Source organism: Haliaeetus leucocephalus, unplaced genomic scaffold (genome assembly GCF_000737465.1).
Source record: "Haliaeetus leucocephalus isolate CR32 unplaced genomic scaffold, Haliaeetus_leucocephalus-4.0 Scaffold0, whole genome shotgun sequence".
NCBI lineage: Eukaryota > Metazoa > Chordata > Aves > Accipitriformes > Accipitridae > Haliaeetus > Haliaeetus leucocephalus.
The window spans coordinates 15,677,207-15,695,567 of NW_010972436.1; the positions used below are offsets into that span (position 1 = coordinate 15,677,207).

The 18,361-nt window shown below is 38.9% G+C and overlaps 1 protein-coding gene across 1 annotated transcript in view; it reads right to left on the reverse strand.

The window, feature by feature from the left end:
• FZD8 (frizzled class receptor 8) overlaps positions 1-3,827 on the reverse strand; it is a 9,147-nt gene extending 5,320 nt beyond the window's left edge. The window contains exon 1 of the mRNA XM_010562983.1: positions 3,822-3,827. Within this exon, the coding sequence (XP_010561285.1) occupies positions 3,822-3,827 (6 nt within the window). The remainder of the gene's footprint in view (positions 1-3,821) is intronic.
• Positions 3,828-18,361: the final 14,534 nt, after the last annotated feature.

Consider the following 18,361-nt stretch of genomic DNA (forward strand, 5'->3'; position numbering starts at 1 on the left):
CCCCGGGGGGCGGTGCGGGAGCGGCGGGGCGGGCGCCGGGAGGAAATCAAACGCGTGAGGCAAAACAACAAAAGCGGTCCCAAGTTTGCTGGCTGTGCTAACAGGATCCGCTCCGCTCCCGCCTGTGTATTTAAATGAACGCACAGATTACCCCGTTAGGAGGAAATGGGCAATAATGGGGCAATAAACACGTCTACTGTGTAATCATTGCGGTAATTTGCAAACTCTCCACCCCCCTCCCCCGACCCCAGCGCCCACCTGAGGGAAGGTTTTGCGTTCAGAGGTGACAGAGAAGTGCTTGGAGGACCTGGCCGTGCTCCTCCGTGTTTCACATCCCGGGCTGTGAAATCGGTCCCACTACTACACATGTGGTATTCTTTCTGGTCAAAACCCGAACTTCTCCGAAAGTAGCAGAAGGTTATTTTAGCGCTAATTTAGTTAATACCCTACTGCAGAGTGCGAGGAGATTGAACAATGCCCAGTGAAGAAAACGGAATGAAAAATTTGTCATCTGGCTGAGATCTCCGTGACTGACAGAGGTTTAAAAAGTCTCTTTCCAGTCCTGGATGTGATGTTCCATTTTAAGAAGTGACTGTTATGCTGGTGACTGCTTGAAGAGTACCTTATTTAAAAATCTCTACGGAATGTAAAAACGAGTGAGTCTAGTCAGGAGACCTGGGTGAGTCTGTAAATTACCGCTCTGTCAGGATTCCTATTGCCTATTACAAAGTACCTTTTTACGCTGAACTTAAGCTCTACACTACAGAGACAGCAGATGTGAGGTGATGGCTTCCAAAAGCAACACAGATGCTGTAAAATTTCCATTGCAGCATTTCAGCAAGGAAACTCAGGAGACGTGCTGAATGCTACAGTTTAGAATTACACTATAACTCTCCTAGAAATAAGAGAATACAAAGTTTCTCAACAGTACGCTTGGCTTCATTTTTACTGTCGTTCATATGCTCTCGTTTCCTTACAGCCTGAAAAGAGATGCAGCACAAAGATACTGTGTGTCTCGAAGCGGTTCAGTAATGACAAAGTTGGTAATATGGGAACTTTATGGCAATTTAGTAATGACTGCTTATCCAAATTCTCTCGTAGGACCATGATAATTTTTGAAATTGTCTTTCAGGTATATAAAACAGCACAGCTGTGGGGAGGCTGCTTTACTTCATGTGACTGAAAAGAAGCAGCCTGGATAGCTCAAGGCTGTGGAATCACAGCCCATTGTGTGTTCCTCCTATACTGAGACTTCCCTGAAGTTAGTAGAAGTACTGAGATGAAGGAATCAAGGGTCAAGTCTTTAAAATGGTTTGTGTGATTATTCCAGAATATACAGCAGCTGCTTTTTCTGAAAAGCTGAGCTTTGCAATAGCAATACGGATTACTTTAGAGCACTTTTTGCAGGGATTTCAAAACAGATGTCTAGTCATCAAGTCATGCAGAAATATAAAGCCGGCAAGAATGTTACAGATACTACAACCTTTTGCAAACCTATAGATTTGACAAAAAGTAGATAATACTTCTACAAGTCTTTGTTGCCACAGTTATTCATGCCTCTTTTATTCAAACATTTATGTTTGTCACTGGCCCCTCTAACATAAGCTTAATTTTTGTCTGCATCTAAGGCTTTGCATTTGGAATTATACGGATCACACCAAAGCAGGTAATGGTAACTACAGGGCATTTTAGTTCGAGATTAGTAAATTGGTGCTTGACTTTTTACTGGATTTGTTTACTTGATTTTTTAACTTTCTTTTTTTACTGGAAAGAAAAGTACCACATAAAATCTAAAATTTAAAATGGTATTTTTTTTATTTAAAAATACAGATGTTTGGTTTATAAGATTGAAAATTTTGCTTTTTAATTCCCACCTAATGTTTTCCAGTAAATTTTAGTGGGGCATTGTCTGCATTGGATAGGTCAATGAATGGTGCTTTTATAAAAATGTTTGAGAAGAAGAACTCAGTCCCTGGAAATTGTTCAAATAATCTTGTTAGAATGAAGCCTTGACTGAAGGCAGTAATTTAATGGATTAAACCCAGAAGGGGCCGTCTAGGCTGATCTCCTTCCTATTGCAGGCTATGGAGCTTCTATCCAGAGACTGTCTAGGCAAATACTGGCTAGCTACAAGACATAGGGGATTTTGCATGGCCAATACATTGAACAACACCATGAAACTAGAAACTGTGGAACTTTTTGATGACGAGGTAAATGAGAGCAGGAAGAAAGAGTATTTTTACAGGCAAGGTAGTAGACAGCATAAGGTGGAGTTGTGGCATCTTACTATGTTCAGCTTTTCCCTAAAAAGTACCGATTAAAAGTAAGAGAAAGAGTTTTTTCCAATCCATCCTTTTCTCTTGCATGCTACCTGTAGTCCAGAACAGAGCAACATGATGGGCAGTCCACGTATGGGAAGGAACGTGTTGATCTGTACTTCTGCAAGTCTGCAAAGCAGAAATTATGAGGAAAAACCCAGCACTGTGAAACCTGCAAAGAAACGGAGATGGGAGAGTACGGCGTGCGTATATATCTTATATTTTGATAGGTATTTCTCCTTTCACAAAAATATTAAATGGCATTGACACAGCTTCTGAGGCAGCCTGTATTTTATTGTGATCCATGAGAACTTTTCGTAGAGAAGAAGTGTTCTGCATACATCTTTTCAGGGATGTCAGATCTGATCGTGGATGGGCACAGTAGTGTGATGCTCCTGTTGGTCAGTGAGACGTGAGAGAGCCTTTCGGCAAAAAGAAAATAGGCTGAATACCATCTGCTGCAGTAGCTACTTCTGGAGTGCAGTGAGCAGGTGGCAGAGAAGGAGGAGAAAATGCTGGAAGAATACTTTGCTGTCCCTTTACCATAAAGGAAGATGACAAAGTGATTGAACAGTGCTGTGTTCGGAGGATTGCTCCGACAGGGAAGCTGCAGGTTGTAGCCCTCAATGTGGCTGGAGGATTTTCTGCTCAATGTAGGAGCAGACCATGATTAGACTTTCTTCCTGAGGCTGCTTTGGATGTGTAGGCTTCGCTAGAGAAGCAGCACGAGCAGCAGAATGAGAATAAGAAGTCGGGGGAACAGCCGTTTAGCATGAGGGCAACATAAGATCAACGTGTATCAGAGGGCTTACCTTTATTCTCCCACACTAGGCAGATGATGATTGGGCTGCAACATATTGGCACACTCGGTGCAATCGTATATTTCCTCATTTCTCATTAGTGAAACGATGCAGGAAGAAGGAATGCAAGAAAATACAAATTATAAGGATGATGAAAGAAAATAAGTATTCTTGAGGGCAATCTTTTTCATTTTCCTTAATATTATTTTTTAATTTTTGCCCATTATTTAACAAGCTTTATTTATAATCTACCTCTGCTACAGATTGTAATACCTCATGGTGGGATGTTTCACACATGATAAATCACGTGACTTTTGAAGACAAATTGTTCTGAGTTAAACAGTCCGTTGATTCATTGTCACTGTATTTGGAGAATAATACAAATATCATGCAGTTAAATTGCTAGCCATATTAAGTATGTATGGGCATAATGAGTAGTGTTGTCTTCCTCTGACTGCCCAGGTAACCATTAATTTACTTTCTGGAAACTTCTAGAACATTAGTATGTAAATGCACTCTTGAATCTCGGGAAGGTTATCTGGGGATAATATGAGAGTATACACATGCACCACTCTCTCCTAAAAGTCAAAGCTTGTCCCGACCTCTAGCGTGCCAGTGACTTCTGCAGTCATGTTTGTGATTCTCTGTCCATGCTCCATCAAAAGGTTGCTAATGCTTACATATGCGCAAATGGCACACGCACCGTCATTACTCCCAGCATGGGTTGATAAGTCCATTTGGTCGGTTGTCAGTTTTGGAAACCTCAGGTTTAACAACCTGGGTATAAACCCCTGCAAAGCTTCTGGTAAATATCCACTGCTACTGCATTGCCACCTGGCTTACCTGACTGAGCCGTAGCCATCCGGGGTGGGCAGCTTCCAAATAAAAATTACAATCTGGCCTTAAGATGGTATGGCATGCATGTATCTGGTCTTTGATGTCGGATCTACTGGAGGAATTAAGGGGGCTCGATCTATTAACTTGACGTACTTAACTTTGTGGCATCTATATTTGGGTTAGGTGACAGGGGACAGGGTGTAAGGAAGAACCGTAACAGAGAAGCTGGGGAGTGCAGGGTTCTCCCTCGTATACTGTAACTCTGAGTTGGAGTGGCTCAGTTGCCACACTGCAAGGAGCTGTGGGACTCCTGGCAAGAAATCTAGCCCAGCCCGTGCGCAGCTCTCTGCTAGCTGATCCAGCCTGGTGGAAGTAGACATGAGAGAAGTAGCTGTGAAAGGCTTTGAGCTAAGGATGCCCCATCTGCAGTAGGCTGGTCTGGGCTATCTGAGCTGATGTAGAGACAAGATTAGGCAGTGTAGTCCACTTTGACTTACTAACTTTTGCATAGGCTATATGGAGATATTAACTGACGTGTATGCCCTCTCACATGCTGTAAATTAAATGAGAAATTAATGAGGTGATGCACTTACGAGTAAGAAGTGAACTGAATTAAAAATGACACTGTGTTGAAAGGCATGGATAAGGATAAAACCCAGATGGGAGAAAGCAAAACTTCGTATAACTGATTTGAAGAGGAACGCGTGTCGTTAAATCCTTGTACAATACAAATTTGTTCATAAATTCTGACACTACTTTTTGCACCTCATAAGTCAGTATTAGCATAATTTAAGGGAATAATGTTTTGCATACGTGTTTGAAGTGGACATTTTTAAAGTTTCACTGTTGCCAATCCCAACTTTTGATGGAGGATGCACAGTAGTAATTTTTAAAATATTGAATGATAAAAATCACACTGAGAAATTCTTACTGAAATTACTTATTGCCCTGGAGTTAAAATGGAAATAGCAAACGTGTCTTTCATCACTCATTTTGAATATTTATTCTTTGTATTTCATTTACTCTAAACAAATTTTTTATCTCTAGGGTTAGATCCTGACTAATTCTTCACTGTGCTAATTTTGCTGGGACAACACTTAAGAAGTGGCTGGTGATTCCAAATATGAATAAGGACAGCAGGCTTGGGCTTGTGCTAATTTTGATGAATAAATTGGCTTCGAGAATGACAAGTCGTATTAGCACTTTTCACTTTATAACATTAGGCAGTCAAAGATATTAACTCTGTGAAGGGAATCAGCATTAGGCAGTGTTTGGAACGGCTCATAGGGAAATCTCAGGTGCCTAGTCTCAGCAGAAGCTTGCTCTTAAAAACCTTTCTCTATTTTTATTTTAGTAAAAGAATGGTGTGATTGAAAAGCAAAGTGTTGAGAGGAATTTCACTGTAATAGCAAAATGTCCTTCCTTTTGTTTTACCCACTGAGTTTTTAATAAGGTTATTCCTTTGCCAGTTCCTCTGAATTTTTTTGGTTCTTAGTTGGTGCTAATGATGGCAGTAATAGTCCTCTGTGAGTGTTGAGGAGGAAAATAAAATAATACCCCACTGGTATGAGATTTTTTGCAGTTGTCTTTTGTGGGCTCACAACAGTGTTACAAAAGATGCAGTCTTGATTGATTTCTTGTCTTTTATTTCTTTTATTTATACATTTATTTTGCCTTTGGGGTGGGAGACGCAATTGTATGGCAGGAAACAGCCACAAGGGAAGAGATGGATATTAGAAATTTAGTTCTAACATTGTCCCTGGTAGTATTAGTTGGGTGCTTCTCTGTCTTGGTCTGGTCAGGGCCTGTTGCTGGATGAGAGGCTTTCAATTCTTCCAGTGGATTGTGGGGTTCCAAGAAAAGCGGTGATAACAGCCATAATGGGATAGCTGTTACTTTCAGGTTTTATTGCATTAGCCTTATCAATTTGTTCCTTCTGGTTAATCCACTGAATTAGAGAGCCCTGAAAGGAAATAATAAATGGAATATCTCATTTTCTTGCCACTTCGCCAATTTTGCTATACAGATATTTTGTATTACAGATTTCTTACCCATTATGTATAACCATTGTTTGAATCTTATCTTCATCCTTTGCTTTTGCATGTTAGGCTGGTTGAACTTTTATAACTTAGGGCTCATACACTAAGTTATTCCATCTAACGAGCCCATATTGGTTTTATTTGGTTTTAGCTCCTTGGCGTTTGAATGGTCCTGCTAACAGGACTGCTATGGAAAATTTGAAACATTTTACTGCTGTTAAAAGTTTTTCTGATTTGTGTATGGATGGATCCAGATGCTAAGTTTGAATCTGCAGGTTAATGAATAAGACCTTGCTTGACCCATGAAATTTCCTGCATGAATTTCTGATAAAAAAATAAAAAGCTTTTTTTCATTTTTGCCTTAATTTTCCAGGAGAAACTACATGCTTTGACAGAAGTCAGAAGACTGGAATACTTTGTCTGAAAACTAAAACTTCTTGATTTGAAAAGTGTTACTGTAGTCTTCCTCCGACATTATAATCTGGATGCCTGCTGGTCCTATTCTGCAAGGCTGAGGCTGCCTACCACCTTCAACACTGTGCCATGATCTTTCCTCTTTGAAGGGAGTGCTAGAAGTAGGGAATCCCTCAAAGTGATCTGTTATTGGAGTTGTCATTTAAATGGTAAGTCTAGTTGATAAAGGAGATCTGCCACATAAAGCAGGTAAGCTGCACATTTAATGAGATGCTACACTAGCATTTCTTAGTAACATTTTTTGTTTTCAATCAAAATATTTTGGTTTGTAAGTTTGGCTTTTTGGTAAGAAAAGTATATTTGCAGAAGCACATACTTAGACATGCCAAAAAAAAAAAAAAATCCAACCAAAAAGTGTTTAGCTGAAAGCCTCCTTTCCCATCAAAAATAGATGCAGTGGAAAATTTTCAAGCAGCCCTATATTTAACCTCCTTGGATCAAAATTCAGTTGTTGGACTGAGGGAGGCTCACAGAGGTTTTTTGCTGCTTTTGTTAGGGTGTCTGTTTTTTCACTCATGACATCTGCCTGCTTTTCCAGCTATATTCAACCTTGTTATAATTCTTGCTATTGCAGCATTTTACTGTGCTCAGAATCCTAGTTCCCACTGGACTCAACTTGCTGGGATATGTGCAAACTGAAAGTTTCTTTCAAGGGGTGTGTCAATCTTGCTTTTTGATTTTGGCTGGGTTTTAATAAACAAATGCGAATAGCTGTATCCACTGAACACACGCAAAACGTAGCATCACCGTGATGATACAGTTCTTAGTTCTTTGCCCAGGGTAGCCTTGCTTTGGGATGCTGTGGGTGCAAACAGTATATGTGGGTTTAGGGGGTAATGGGCTAAATGGTTGAAAGAGAAGACCCGTTGGGCAAGCTACACAGATAAATCACATCAGTCTCAGGAATTCCTGGGTGGAATATAGTTGAAGGTTGGGGAGTTATTCTGGGAAAATACTGTGTTTGATTTCTTTGCTCATGCTTTCGTCTCTTGACTCTGACTTGTAGCTGCTTTTGGAAGCAGGATCCTGAGCTAAACGGACCTTTGATCTGAACTGGCGTAGCCATCCTTGGGTAAGGAGAAGTACACTGTTAAATGAGTAAGTCTGGGCTTTGGCAATCTGGAATTCAGCAATATTTATCAGAAATGAAACTCCTTCCTCCAAAAAAGTGTAAGCCAATCTCAAAAGAAAAAGGCTTGTGGACAGAGAATTTAATCTGAATAGGTTGTGATTCTGAAGTATCAAGCTTTCTGTTGCTTTTTTAAATTGTTTTTGTAGCTTCCATTTCTCTTTCACATCTTCTTGTAGCAGTAAGTATTTGCTACAACTGTGTCTTAAATACAACTGTGAGCCTTTTTGGGTATTCTTCTAAAGTTGGTGAATAGAACATTAGTATAAGACTCCTGCAGAGCTCACTGGACTTTGTATTAAGACAAGAAGAGAAAACAAAGTGAATATTGAAATTCAGGGAGGAAAGTTGTTAATATGACCTACATTAGTTTTAGTATGTGTTGTGTTCTGTCATTAGTTCAGTGTTAGAATGCAGTTTGTAGCCAGAATCTATCAGCAACTGGCAACATGTGGTATTTCTTAAGCAGAAGTTGATTGTTATTCTTTATTACTTGTTTTGCATCTTAGCACTCTTACAGAAATACCTTTCCAGATATTTTAAACTTTGTTTTCATGGCACTTTTATTTAGATTGCTTCATGACTGCTAAGCAATACTATGCATTTTTTAGCCTTCACATGCATTAATGATCGAATCTGTAAATGAGCATATGCTTAGTTTTGTAAGACAGCAGCTAATTTTTTTCTATATTTTTAATAAGCTCTTTAAAAGTTTTACGATTACCTGAACGTAGATATATCTAGTTATACTCCCGTGTACTTAAGTTTACTTAGTAGTTACACTGACCAAAATAGATGGGGTGTCTTTTATTTCTTTTCCTGACAGGGTATACATTTTTCCTTCAAATTTGTGTCAGCAGAATTTGATTATAGTACATTGTCAGTAGATGACCATAATTTCGCTCTTCCCTGTTATTATTTTAAATAAATATTTGCAGGAACAGATTAGCCAGACAACATTTGAAAGGAAGAAATAGTTTGAGTATTGTTGAGAAAGAGGTTCATTATTCTAATACCAAAATTTTGGTGGGAAAGAGGATGGAGAAAGGAAAGCACAATATTGGAGTATAAGAGTGAGGTCCTATGGTACCACTTTCCAGCTGTTCATGTGTCGAATTCAAATACTTTTTGAAGCATAGTGCTACACAGTCAATTAGCTTTACTTCAGGTAATCATTGTATAGGGAAGAAATTTTAGTACATTAGAATTCATGAGCTGGAAAAAGTAGCAAAAAAAATTACATCCATGTTTTCCTAAAAATGCAGTGAAAATATGTAAATTCTTTTAAAATTAACTTAGAAATTTCATGAAGTGAAAGGAGAGATTGTAATCCTCTCCCTAAAGTGTGTCAAGAATGGTGAGAACAGTGCAACCTCTCTCACATCATTTATATGCCTTAGTCTGAATCTTAATGATAGTGTCAAGAAGTGAGGAGCAAGCAGAGTTGCCAAATCTGTCCACTCTTTTGAAACTGGAAGAATTGTGGGAAGTAATTGGGTGCGAAATAAACATGTTCACAAGTAATTAGACTGAGACTATTAAATTTCTTTCATTTAAGCGGTAGGTAGTAACTACTTAAACTTCAAGGAAGACAGAAGATTACATCCTGCAAAACTTTCTCGTGCAAAATAGTATATCCTCATGTCAGTGATCCTGGTTACCTTTAAGTGTCTGCTTACTTGAGAAAAGGTTTGTCAAATCAGGTCTTTAAATGGGAGAGGGGATTAGGAAACAACAAACAAAATCCAGCTTGCAGTGGAATTTAACTTTCGGGGGTGTGGGGCAGAAAATGGACAATGAATATCATCATCTTTTCAACGTTCAGTACTATCAAAACTGTTTTTCTTACAGGTAACCCTTTATTGGCAGAAAATTTGTGAAAGAGTCAGTGAAGGAAAATGCTGTGGTAAAACACATATAAAGAATCTCATGCCAAAACCTGGAGGGTTAAGGAATATATCTTCTACAGGTTTAGGAAATGATAAGGGTAGATTGAAAAAGTGTTACTGTGCTTAAAAAGCCTAATTGTTGTTGTGTATATCAGTCTCTTGTCTGTTTTATACAGCTGTTTGTGCTATCTCCCTGGTGGTTTTGAAACTATTTTTCAAGGGTCACTAATTTGGATTGGGATACAAGAAATAGTTATTTTTATGGGTAGTAAAGCCAAATGTCATAATTTGCACTTTTAAATAAGCTGCTTCATTCTGTATGTAAAACAAAATAACTTCAACATGCTTGGTTTTGTAATTAAAAAATGTAGAGTTGATCAGAAATATCTTCCCTAGTATGATGCATGGAGATTAGGTTAGACTGTGTTACAGAATAATGTAATAATAATGATTTCCTTAAGAGAGTACAAAAGCAGCATCTAAGTTTCAGTTGATGTTTACTGACACACAGCATCAGTTGGGAGCCCTATCAAACTTCCTATTCTTTTCTGCTTACCACCTCCTGCTTTTATTTACAGTCAGCATATCTGTTAATTAGCCTCAGGTAGAGCCAGTTCTTCTAAGAAGATCTCTTGTCTTCCTGGTGATGGCCCCATGAGGTGACCTTGTACACACAGTCTGTGAGTGAACTAATCTTTAACTCATTAATTTCAGTGCCTGATTCTGAAATGTTTAACTGCTGCCTTGGTTTCCTACTCAGCAATTAGTATTTGGAGAATTGTGGGCCTTGACTCCCATTGACTGCAATGTCATGAACACATCCCAGTGAGCTCTCAGCATCTCGTGGTTACCTCACTGGAAGTCATGTTTTCTTGTAGTTTTTTGGTTTGCTATGATTAGACCAGAATGCAGATAGCTCGTTGGTGACTTCCAGGTAAATGCTCTGTGTCACAGGTTATTTACCTAGTTTTCATTGCACTTTTGCAGAATAAAATAACTCCTCCACTTCCTCAGCTATCTCTGTCACACAATATCTGAATGCAACATTGCGCAAAAAATCTGATGTAACTGTGCAACGCCTGGATCTCACAAGGGGGTACTCTGTAGGGAATCATACTATTTTATAGAGTGTCACTAACCTCAGTTAGACCTTGTGATGATACGAAGCTGTTTATAACCACAGCCTGAATGCTAGAGGTGGTTGTAGTGCACTTCTCTCACAGCATGGCTTGTTTATTAGAAAAGAAAAAAGTTGCAGTTATATTTGCAGAAAAATTCAGGAGCATGATTCAGAGATCTCCTGCCCAAATCTATGAGGTATGCTGGAAGTGCTCTGAGAGGTGTGAGCTGATCTGTGCCTCTCATTGGGGTGTTAGAAATCTTGTCCTTTCAGTGTTAATGGTTGTGTTTGTTTCATCTGAAACCTAAGAAAAGAAAGACTGGGCCACTTACCTGCCTAGTCAACTGTAGGTAATGTCTTAAAGTGATGACCAAATTCCTCACTTTTGCCAGAATGCCATTTATTCCTTCTCCATCTTCCAGTTGAGGAGTAGCTAAACTCTAAAGACCTCAGCATAGGTTACAGGTGCCCTTGAAATCCTGCTCGGAGCAAGTGCAAGTATGGAAAGCCACGAAGTACACACTGTGGTAGTGTGAGCATTTTCATAATTTGATGAGAGCTTTACTGATAAAAATTTACTGCTTCAGTTTTAAAAAAAGCAATAATAATAACAATAATAATAATAATAATAATAATAATAATGCACACACACCCCTTAACCAACCAGCAGTATAATCCCTGGAATACATCCAACTTTTATACTGGAGAAATACCTCAAAGTAGTATGACTTTCTCTCTTCAGTGTAGAAGTATTTGAGCTGATCTAAAACATTTTATGCTGGCACAATTGCATCTCAATGTCTAATTTTAGTGGCTAGGCAGACCTACATGAAGTAACTTAGTTTTAAAGGAATTAGAAACCCTAATTCCTTTAAATCAAATTCCTAAGACATCCAGGTGCCCAGGATGCTGTGAAAAGAGACATAAAAATCAAAAAAGAAGTGGTGAATATTTCCTACTGATGGCTCATGGCTTTGGAAGGTTAGTAGTGATGCAGTGTTGTGACAAAAAATCAATGAAAAAGCATCAGTGAAAGTTTCCACCATCTTTAATTGTAAGAAGCCAATGCTGACTGATCTGTTAAAGTTTCATGGGGAAAGTCAACGCTGAGGGAAAAAAAGGTGGGTGATATTTCTTCAAAACATGCTAACTGCTTCTATGTATTTTATGGTTGAACGACAAAGAGATAAGAGATACTGGAAATGTTTTCTAGAATTCAGTGGTCCTTCATCAGTATTTTATAGGTACTGTTTAAGCCATCTTTGTTAAGGAGAAGCTCTTTTACTATTAGTATGCTGTCATGTTTCAAATCTCATCAAGGCAGCACCAGGATTTTTTTTGCACAGATTTCCTTTGACACACAGTCTCAGTAAGTATGGAAATTACAACTTAAATCTCATTTTTTTTGCTTGCAAAGCAGTGCAGTGCCCAAATTCAATGAATTTCAACTTTTATTTTTTCTTAATGTTGAAAGACAGATATGCAAATTTTACTAACAATATGCATGGTTAAATTTAGCTGTAAATTCCAGTAAGGGATTTCTGCTTTGTTTATTGTCCAAGTCAATATATCTGTGGAGAAAACCTCCCACTGTGCAGGAATACATAGTCAGCTACTTGGAAAAGTGGAAAGTTTAATTATGAGAGTTTATTCTGGAAAAAGGTAGAGTAAAACAAGCACTGTTTTTTTTGTTTTGTTTTTTTTATCATGACTTCACCTAACAGAAATACAACATATATGGTTTGTTTTGACACTAACTGTTATCAGACAAACCACTTGATTTTTCTTTAACCTGGTCATCTGTGTAGCTGGGGGGGTCTGGAAGGAAGCAGAGGTCATGAATAAATGATGTATTTCTTAAACTTGCATGGTAGATCGTGACATAAATGAAATAAAATCGAAGTGTGAATTAAAAAAAAGTGTAAATATGTACTGCTGAGAATGTCTTCATTAAAATATAGTTTACCCTATGAAGATATTAGTATCAGGTTGCCTGAAAGATGCAAATTTACTTTGTTGCTTTCTCATAACTTATTTTGATTTTTGTGCGTGGTAACAGTGAAGTATCTTTACACAAGGTTTCTGAGTGGAAGGGTAAATTATTGCTGGGGAATATGTGTTATAAACGATATAAAAACATGTTTATAACAGAACGCTCTCCAAGATTTTAATTACAGGAGTGGTTCCCATTTCTTCAGTTTTTATAAGTAATTTACATGGAATACGTTTTATCTAGCTATCTATTTAAACAAAACACTGCAGTGCAAAGAAGGCATTTCTCCTGCCTGCCTAGCGTATATGTAATACTGTAAAAATCTGTATTCCTCCTTGTGGTTCAATGCCTATTTCTCCTTTCTAAGCCTGTTCAACTGTAACATGAAGAATGTTTTTATGATATTTCTACAACGGATGATAGTAATTAGATTTACTCTAAGCAATAAAATTTTTAGGAAGTGTTATGGCTAATATTTGGGTTGCATGACTTTCGTCAGATGTGTAGGCATATTCCTTTTTTCTTTGCATCTGTGTAGGACCGATCCACAACCTGAGCTTGTAGGTTCTACAGTAATACAAATAGTACATGATAATTGTGTGTGAAGAAAGGCTGGCAGCTTTACAGAGGAAATTTCTGAACCTGTAGGTAGGTTCAGGATAAGCAATTGCCTGTAACTTCCCTTCCCCCATACTCTGCATTTCTACAATACAGCTGCTCTTCTAATGCTTTTACTGAGTCTCATTAAATGGTCCTATGTGTAGGACATTAAATGTATTTATGGTAGAGTGGGAGTTTTGTTCTGAGTCACTGGTGCATCAAGAGTTTCTTCATAATATTCTTCTGGTTGCCTAATACAGGGAGACAGGCACCAGAGAGGCATGTACACTGATGCCTTATGGTAGCGATCCTTGAGCCCGAATCCTAAGAGATGTGGAGGTGGCTAATTTCCTGTAGAACTGAGTGGGAGTTTAAGTTTCTAAGTAGGATTTAGGAGCCTAAATACCTTGGAATTCTCCATGAATAAAGCTTAGTTGCAATATAGCCCCTTAGTTCTCCACACATCCCTGCATTCTTCCATACATGTTCCTCATTGGCTATTTACTGTTAATTGGCAATTTGGATGCTTAATTATGCTTCTGTTTTGGGATATGTTTCTTCCCAGTCTTATCCTGTATTTCTTTGGACTGTCTGTTTCTTTTCAGATCTTTCCACTCTTGCACACTTAATTTCCAGTGACTAGCTACCCTCTCACATTGGCATGTATGAAACGTAAGACCTTTGGTATTAATAGAGCTAGCTACCTTGTAAAGATGATATAAAAGGGATCATTAAGTCTCAAAATTGATAGGGATTTGACTATTTTGTCCACTCATTCTGTTTTTTGATCAATGTATGCCCAATATGCGAGTTGTGTATTAGCCAAATCCTACTTCGTTTGACTGACAAAAAGGGTGGGCTAGGGGTGCATGCCACAGGTAGTTAAATAATGCAAAACCTTGTCAGTCTAATGCTTTTGTCACTGAAATGACTATGCCGGTTGCTCTTCTGAAACTAATAATAGTAAATCAGGGCATAAATCAATCTTTCCTCTGGCTGTGTATGATCCGACTTCTCTATTCTCTAGTTCGCTACACAGGTTATCTGGAGCTGAAGTGCACAATGAGAGCATAACGCTTTCTTCCCATGCTAGACTCTTAACTTCCACAGTACAATTTTCCTTGAAGTGTAGCAGAAGTTGAAAGGAATGAAAACAGATGTAAACAAGGACTCTAGTGTTAAAGAATGCTCTGTAAAATCTACCATCCTTCAATCGCAGTGCATCTTTTTTCATGTGATCCTGAGCCAAGTTTTCCTCAGGACCACAGTGGTGGTCAGCAAGAGGGATCCCTTGCCCTGTGTCCTGGCAAATAACCTACAGATGTTGGCTTCTGCTGCAGCCCAAATGATGAGCTAGACAAGTGTCCGTAGCTGCTGTAGGGGGATGATGAGGGAAAGAGAAAGCTTCTAGGCCTGGGAGGAGTAGGGAAAGGGTGAATGAGTGGAGGCGGGGGGTCCCAATTCTTTCAACACAGTTGGTATTATACCACACTCCTTTTTTAAAAGGTGAGTAAAGTTATACCAGGGGAAGGAGAATGGAAGAAGTGTATTCCAGCCCCTGAGTGGGGTGACAGCGTTGTCTTATCTGTGGGGTGTAGGGACTTTGACAGAGAAAGCCTAAGAGCATGCAATGCTGAGGGTACATAAGCCACCAAGCACACAGGAAAGAGGATATTGTCCTGTCAAGGACTGGTGTCCAGGGTGATAGGATTTTTGGACAGTGCTGCTAAATGGATAGAAGAAAGAGTGTTGGAAGGGCAGTGAATAAGGTGAGGATGGAAGGGGGCATGTGCTTTGTGTTGCTGTTGCCTCATTGCAAAATTGTTCCCCTTCAGTGTTGTTTGCAAGAATAAAGCTGATTTATGAGAGTAAATTGGTTTCTGGACTAATACCAGTGTTTTTCTCAGCTAGTGGTATGTGAACAGTTTCCCTACAGTCCCAGTTTTGCCACAGTTCTGGCTATGAGTACACTTAGTGGATTATAAAAAATGCTAAAATAGTTTAAAAAAAAATTAGGAGTAGGATACAGTTTGCAGTAGTGCTACAGACTGCTTTTTGCTTGTGAAACTTGTTTTCTTTCTGTATATTCAATAAAGAAACTTTCATTAATTAATTAAATTAATGTGATTGACTGTTTCTTGTAGCTCAGAGATTCATGCTGCTTGGCTAATCAATGGCCATGAATGTTGCATGTGTAAGCAGTTAGAAACACTTTGTTGTATTCATGCTGATTTTTATCACAAGGCATCATTGCTTGTACTGAGGAACACCCCAGGTGGACCATGGCCCTTGCACTCCACCTCAGTGAGGGGTGCTTTCAAAAGGCCTTATCTACTGCCACATCAGTGCAAGGCCTAAACATATTCCATAAATAATCTCAAAGCATCAGAAAGCAACTGAACTGGAGATGATGAGAATATGGTAAACTAGGTTAGGAACACGTACAATGTTGGTGATCCTTGAGGGACACTCTGCAACTCTGCCTGTGGCAGCATGGCTTCTTCCAATCTTCTTTTCAGCTGTGGGGTTGTTGCCTAATGCCATATGCTAGGTCTATGTAGTTAACTATGAACCTTGTATTTGAAAGCTATCTAGCTGCTCTCAAATCAATATTGTTAACTTTCTACCTAATGATGCTGATTGATTAAAATGAAAGATGTTTGTACTTGGTTATGTTGTTTCATGATCAGATGCATCTAGGAACTCAATCTATAGAATATCTTCTTAGAATCATCTAAATCTTTCTGAATGCCAAATGCAACCAACTGAAATGTTCAGAGAGTAATAGATTTAAAATTATTTTTAGTCTAATCTAAAAATCACAGCACATTTTTACACAGAAGTGTTGCTGCCTCCCATGCACTGGAATTTTTGTGGCTTTAATGTAGTGTAAATAAACATTTTTTAGATGGGAATGCAGACTATAAGTGGCTTGTTGACTGATACACTATTTTCACCTACTCTATATGTGTTAATATAGTACCATATTAGTACTGTATTAATCCATGCTCGTGAGGGATTATGCTGGTGGAAAACACGATCATGGGATTTGACCTCCTTGGAAGCAAGGGCTTCTCCAGGTCATGAAAGGCTACATATTCAGCTCATGACTAGTGTAGAGCTCTTTCTGTCATAACTGAAATACTGACACCTGGTTTGCACTTAAAAGTGTTATCAAGGAGGCCTGTCAGGGAGGGATATGAATTTTTTTGCTGACATAGCTATGCCAGCAAAAACCCTAGTGCAGAAGCTGTGTAAGAAGTTCTTTTACCTGTACATTTTACTTCTCTTCAGGGATAGGTATAAGTTGCTTGGGAAGAGGAGTCTTGTTAGTATAATTTCTATATTAACCTTTCTAGTGTAAATCAACTGTAGGCCTCATCCTGTAGGGACTCATATGCAAGTTTATTACTGCACACAGAGATGATGTATCATAGCCTATGCTTACATTGCTCTGAAGAATGACCTCCAGAGCAACTCTAAGAATAGTATGTGATCTCTGTTCCTGTTCATCTTCTGTCTACAGGGTTGTTTTACAGCTGGAAGTTGCATGAATAATGCCTGGCAATGCATGAATTTTCATGTTTAGCACCTGTCCTGTTGGTGGTTCTAGTCTTGAAGATAGTTTTGGGGCCAGACTTGGGAGACAGTATAGGCATAACTATTGTTCAGCTGAACTACTTGAAGGAAGAAAGGAGGCTGGATGCAGATACAACAATGAAAAGGAAGGAAGGAAACTCCCTAGCAGTGAGGCTTGTGATGTGCAACACACAAACTAAAGAATGAGAAGTACAAAAGTGGAAGGAAGCTTCCTTGGGTGAATCCGTTCCAGAAGAAATAAGCATGTGGAACCACTTGATGGATCAGGATTGTCCTTCGCTGATCCTACATGCAGCACCATAAATCACAAGTAGTTCTAAAGAAATTGGTAGTGGAACAGGAGAGTAGAAAGAGTCTGAGTGAACTCAGATTATGACTTGAAACCTTCCCTTGTCTCTTAAGAAGCAGTGCCTGTATGCCTCTTATTATCTTTCACTTAGATGTTCTACCTTAGTTGGAATTGATGACCTAAAGAGCGGGCCCTTAGTGTTTGTCTGCAGGAAGGACTCCCTTTTCTCTTATGCAGAGAGAGACACTAACTAGAGATTACAGCTAGCCTCAAGCATATGCATATTTTGTATTTGTTCAAGTTACTTCATAACATCAGAAATGAAAGCTGGACCAGATACCAGAATACATTATTTGCACTAGCAGAAATAATTTCACATCACGCTCTGCAGGAATTTGGACTTGTTCTATTTTTGGGCTTGAAACAGGAATAGCTTGAACAAGCTAGGTGATGTTTTTTTTGAGACAAAGGTTTCCTTTTTCCTCAAAGGTTTTTTCAAGAGATGTGGAAAGCCTATTTCAAATAATACTGCCAGAGCCAAAGCTGCATATGTAAGCTCTGTGGTCCTGCACTGAGCTTGATTAATCAGCCAAGGTTAATGGAAATCAGTATTTTCACTTCAAGTCCTAGAGACTTACTTTGGAAATGCATGAATTTGTAGGCTTGCCATCTCCCTGACAGTTGAATCTAGCTAGTCTTGGGGTGGGTAAGTAGATATAACTATGGCACTGGATGCAATCATAATCGTAAAAGGGAGATATTTTGAGATACAGAAATTGCAAATTCAATCCCTGCTGTTACCAGTCCAGCCACAGGGGCCATTTAACAAAAGATCCCCTAGTTAATGATTGCTGTTCTATGACAGGGATATTGGGCTTATTATACACTGAACACAAAGGTCTCTGATCCATATTCGTGCCTTGTTTCCTGCTTGGGATTCAGCACCACATGGTGGTAACTGTCTGCTTCATGCGGGAAAGCGTTCTGCTGTGATATCAGTGAGCGATAGTATCAGAAGAACATCCATTTTCCATGAATTTAAACTATTACCGCAGTTAGGTGCAATTATTGAGAATCCCTGTAGAGTCATACAAAAAATGTTGTCTCTGTCCAAAGATGTTGATTCTGGAATGTAGCAGTGCCAGTCTATAACATTCATAGTTTGGGGTCTCAGTGGCTGCTATAAATTGTACCCTGGAAAATGGTTACCGGGACTATAAAGTATAGTGCTGCATTTCAAGCTCTATTTTAAGTATCAGTGGCTTTGTCAAAC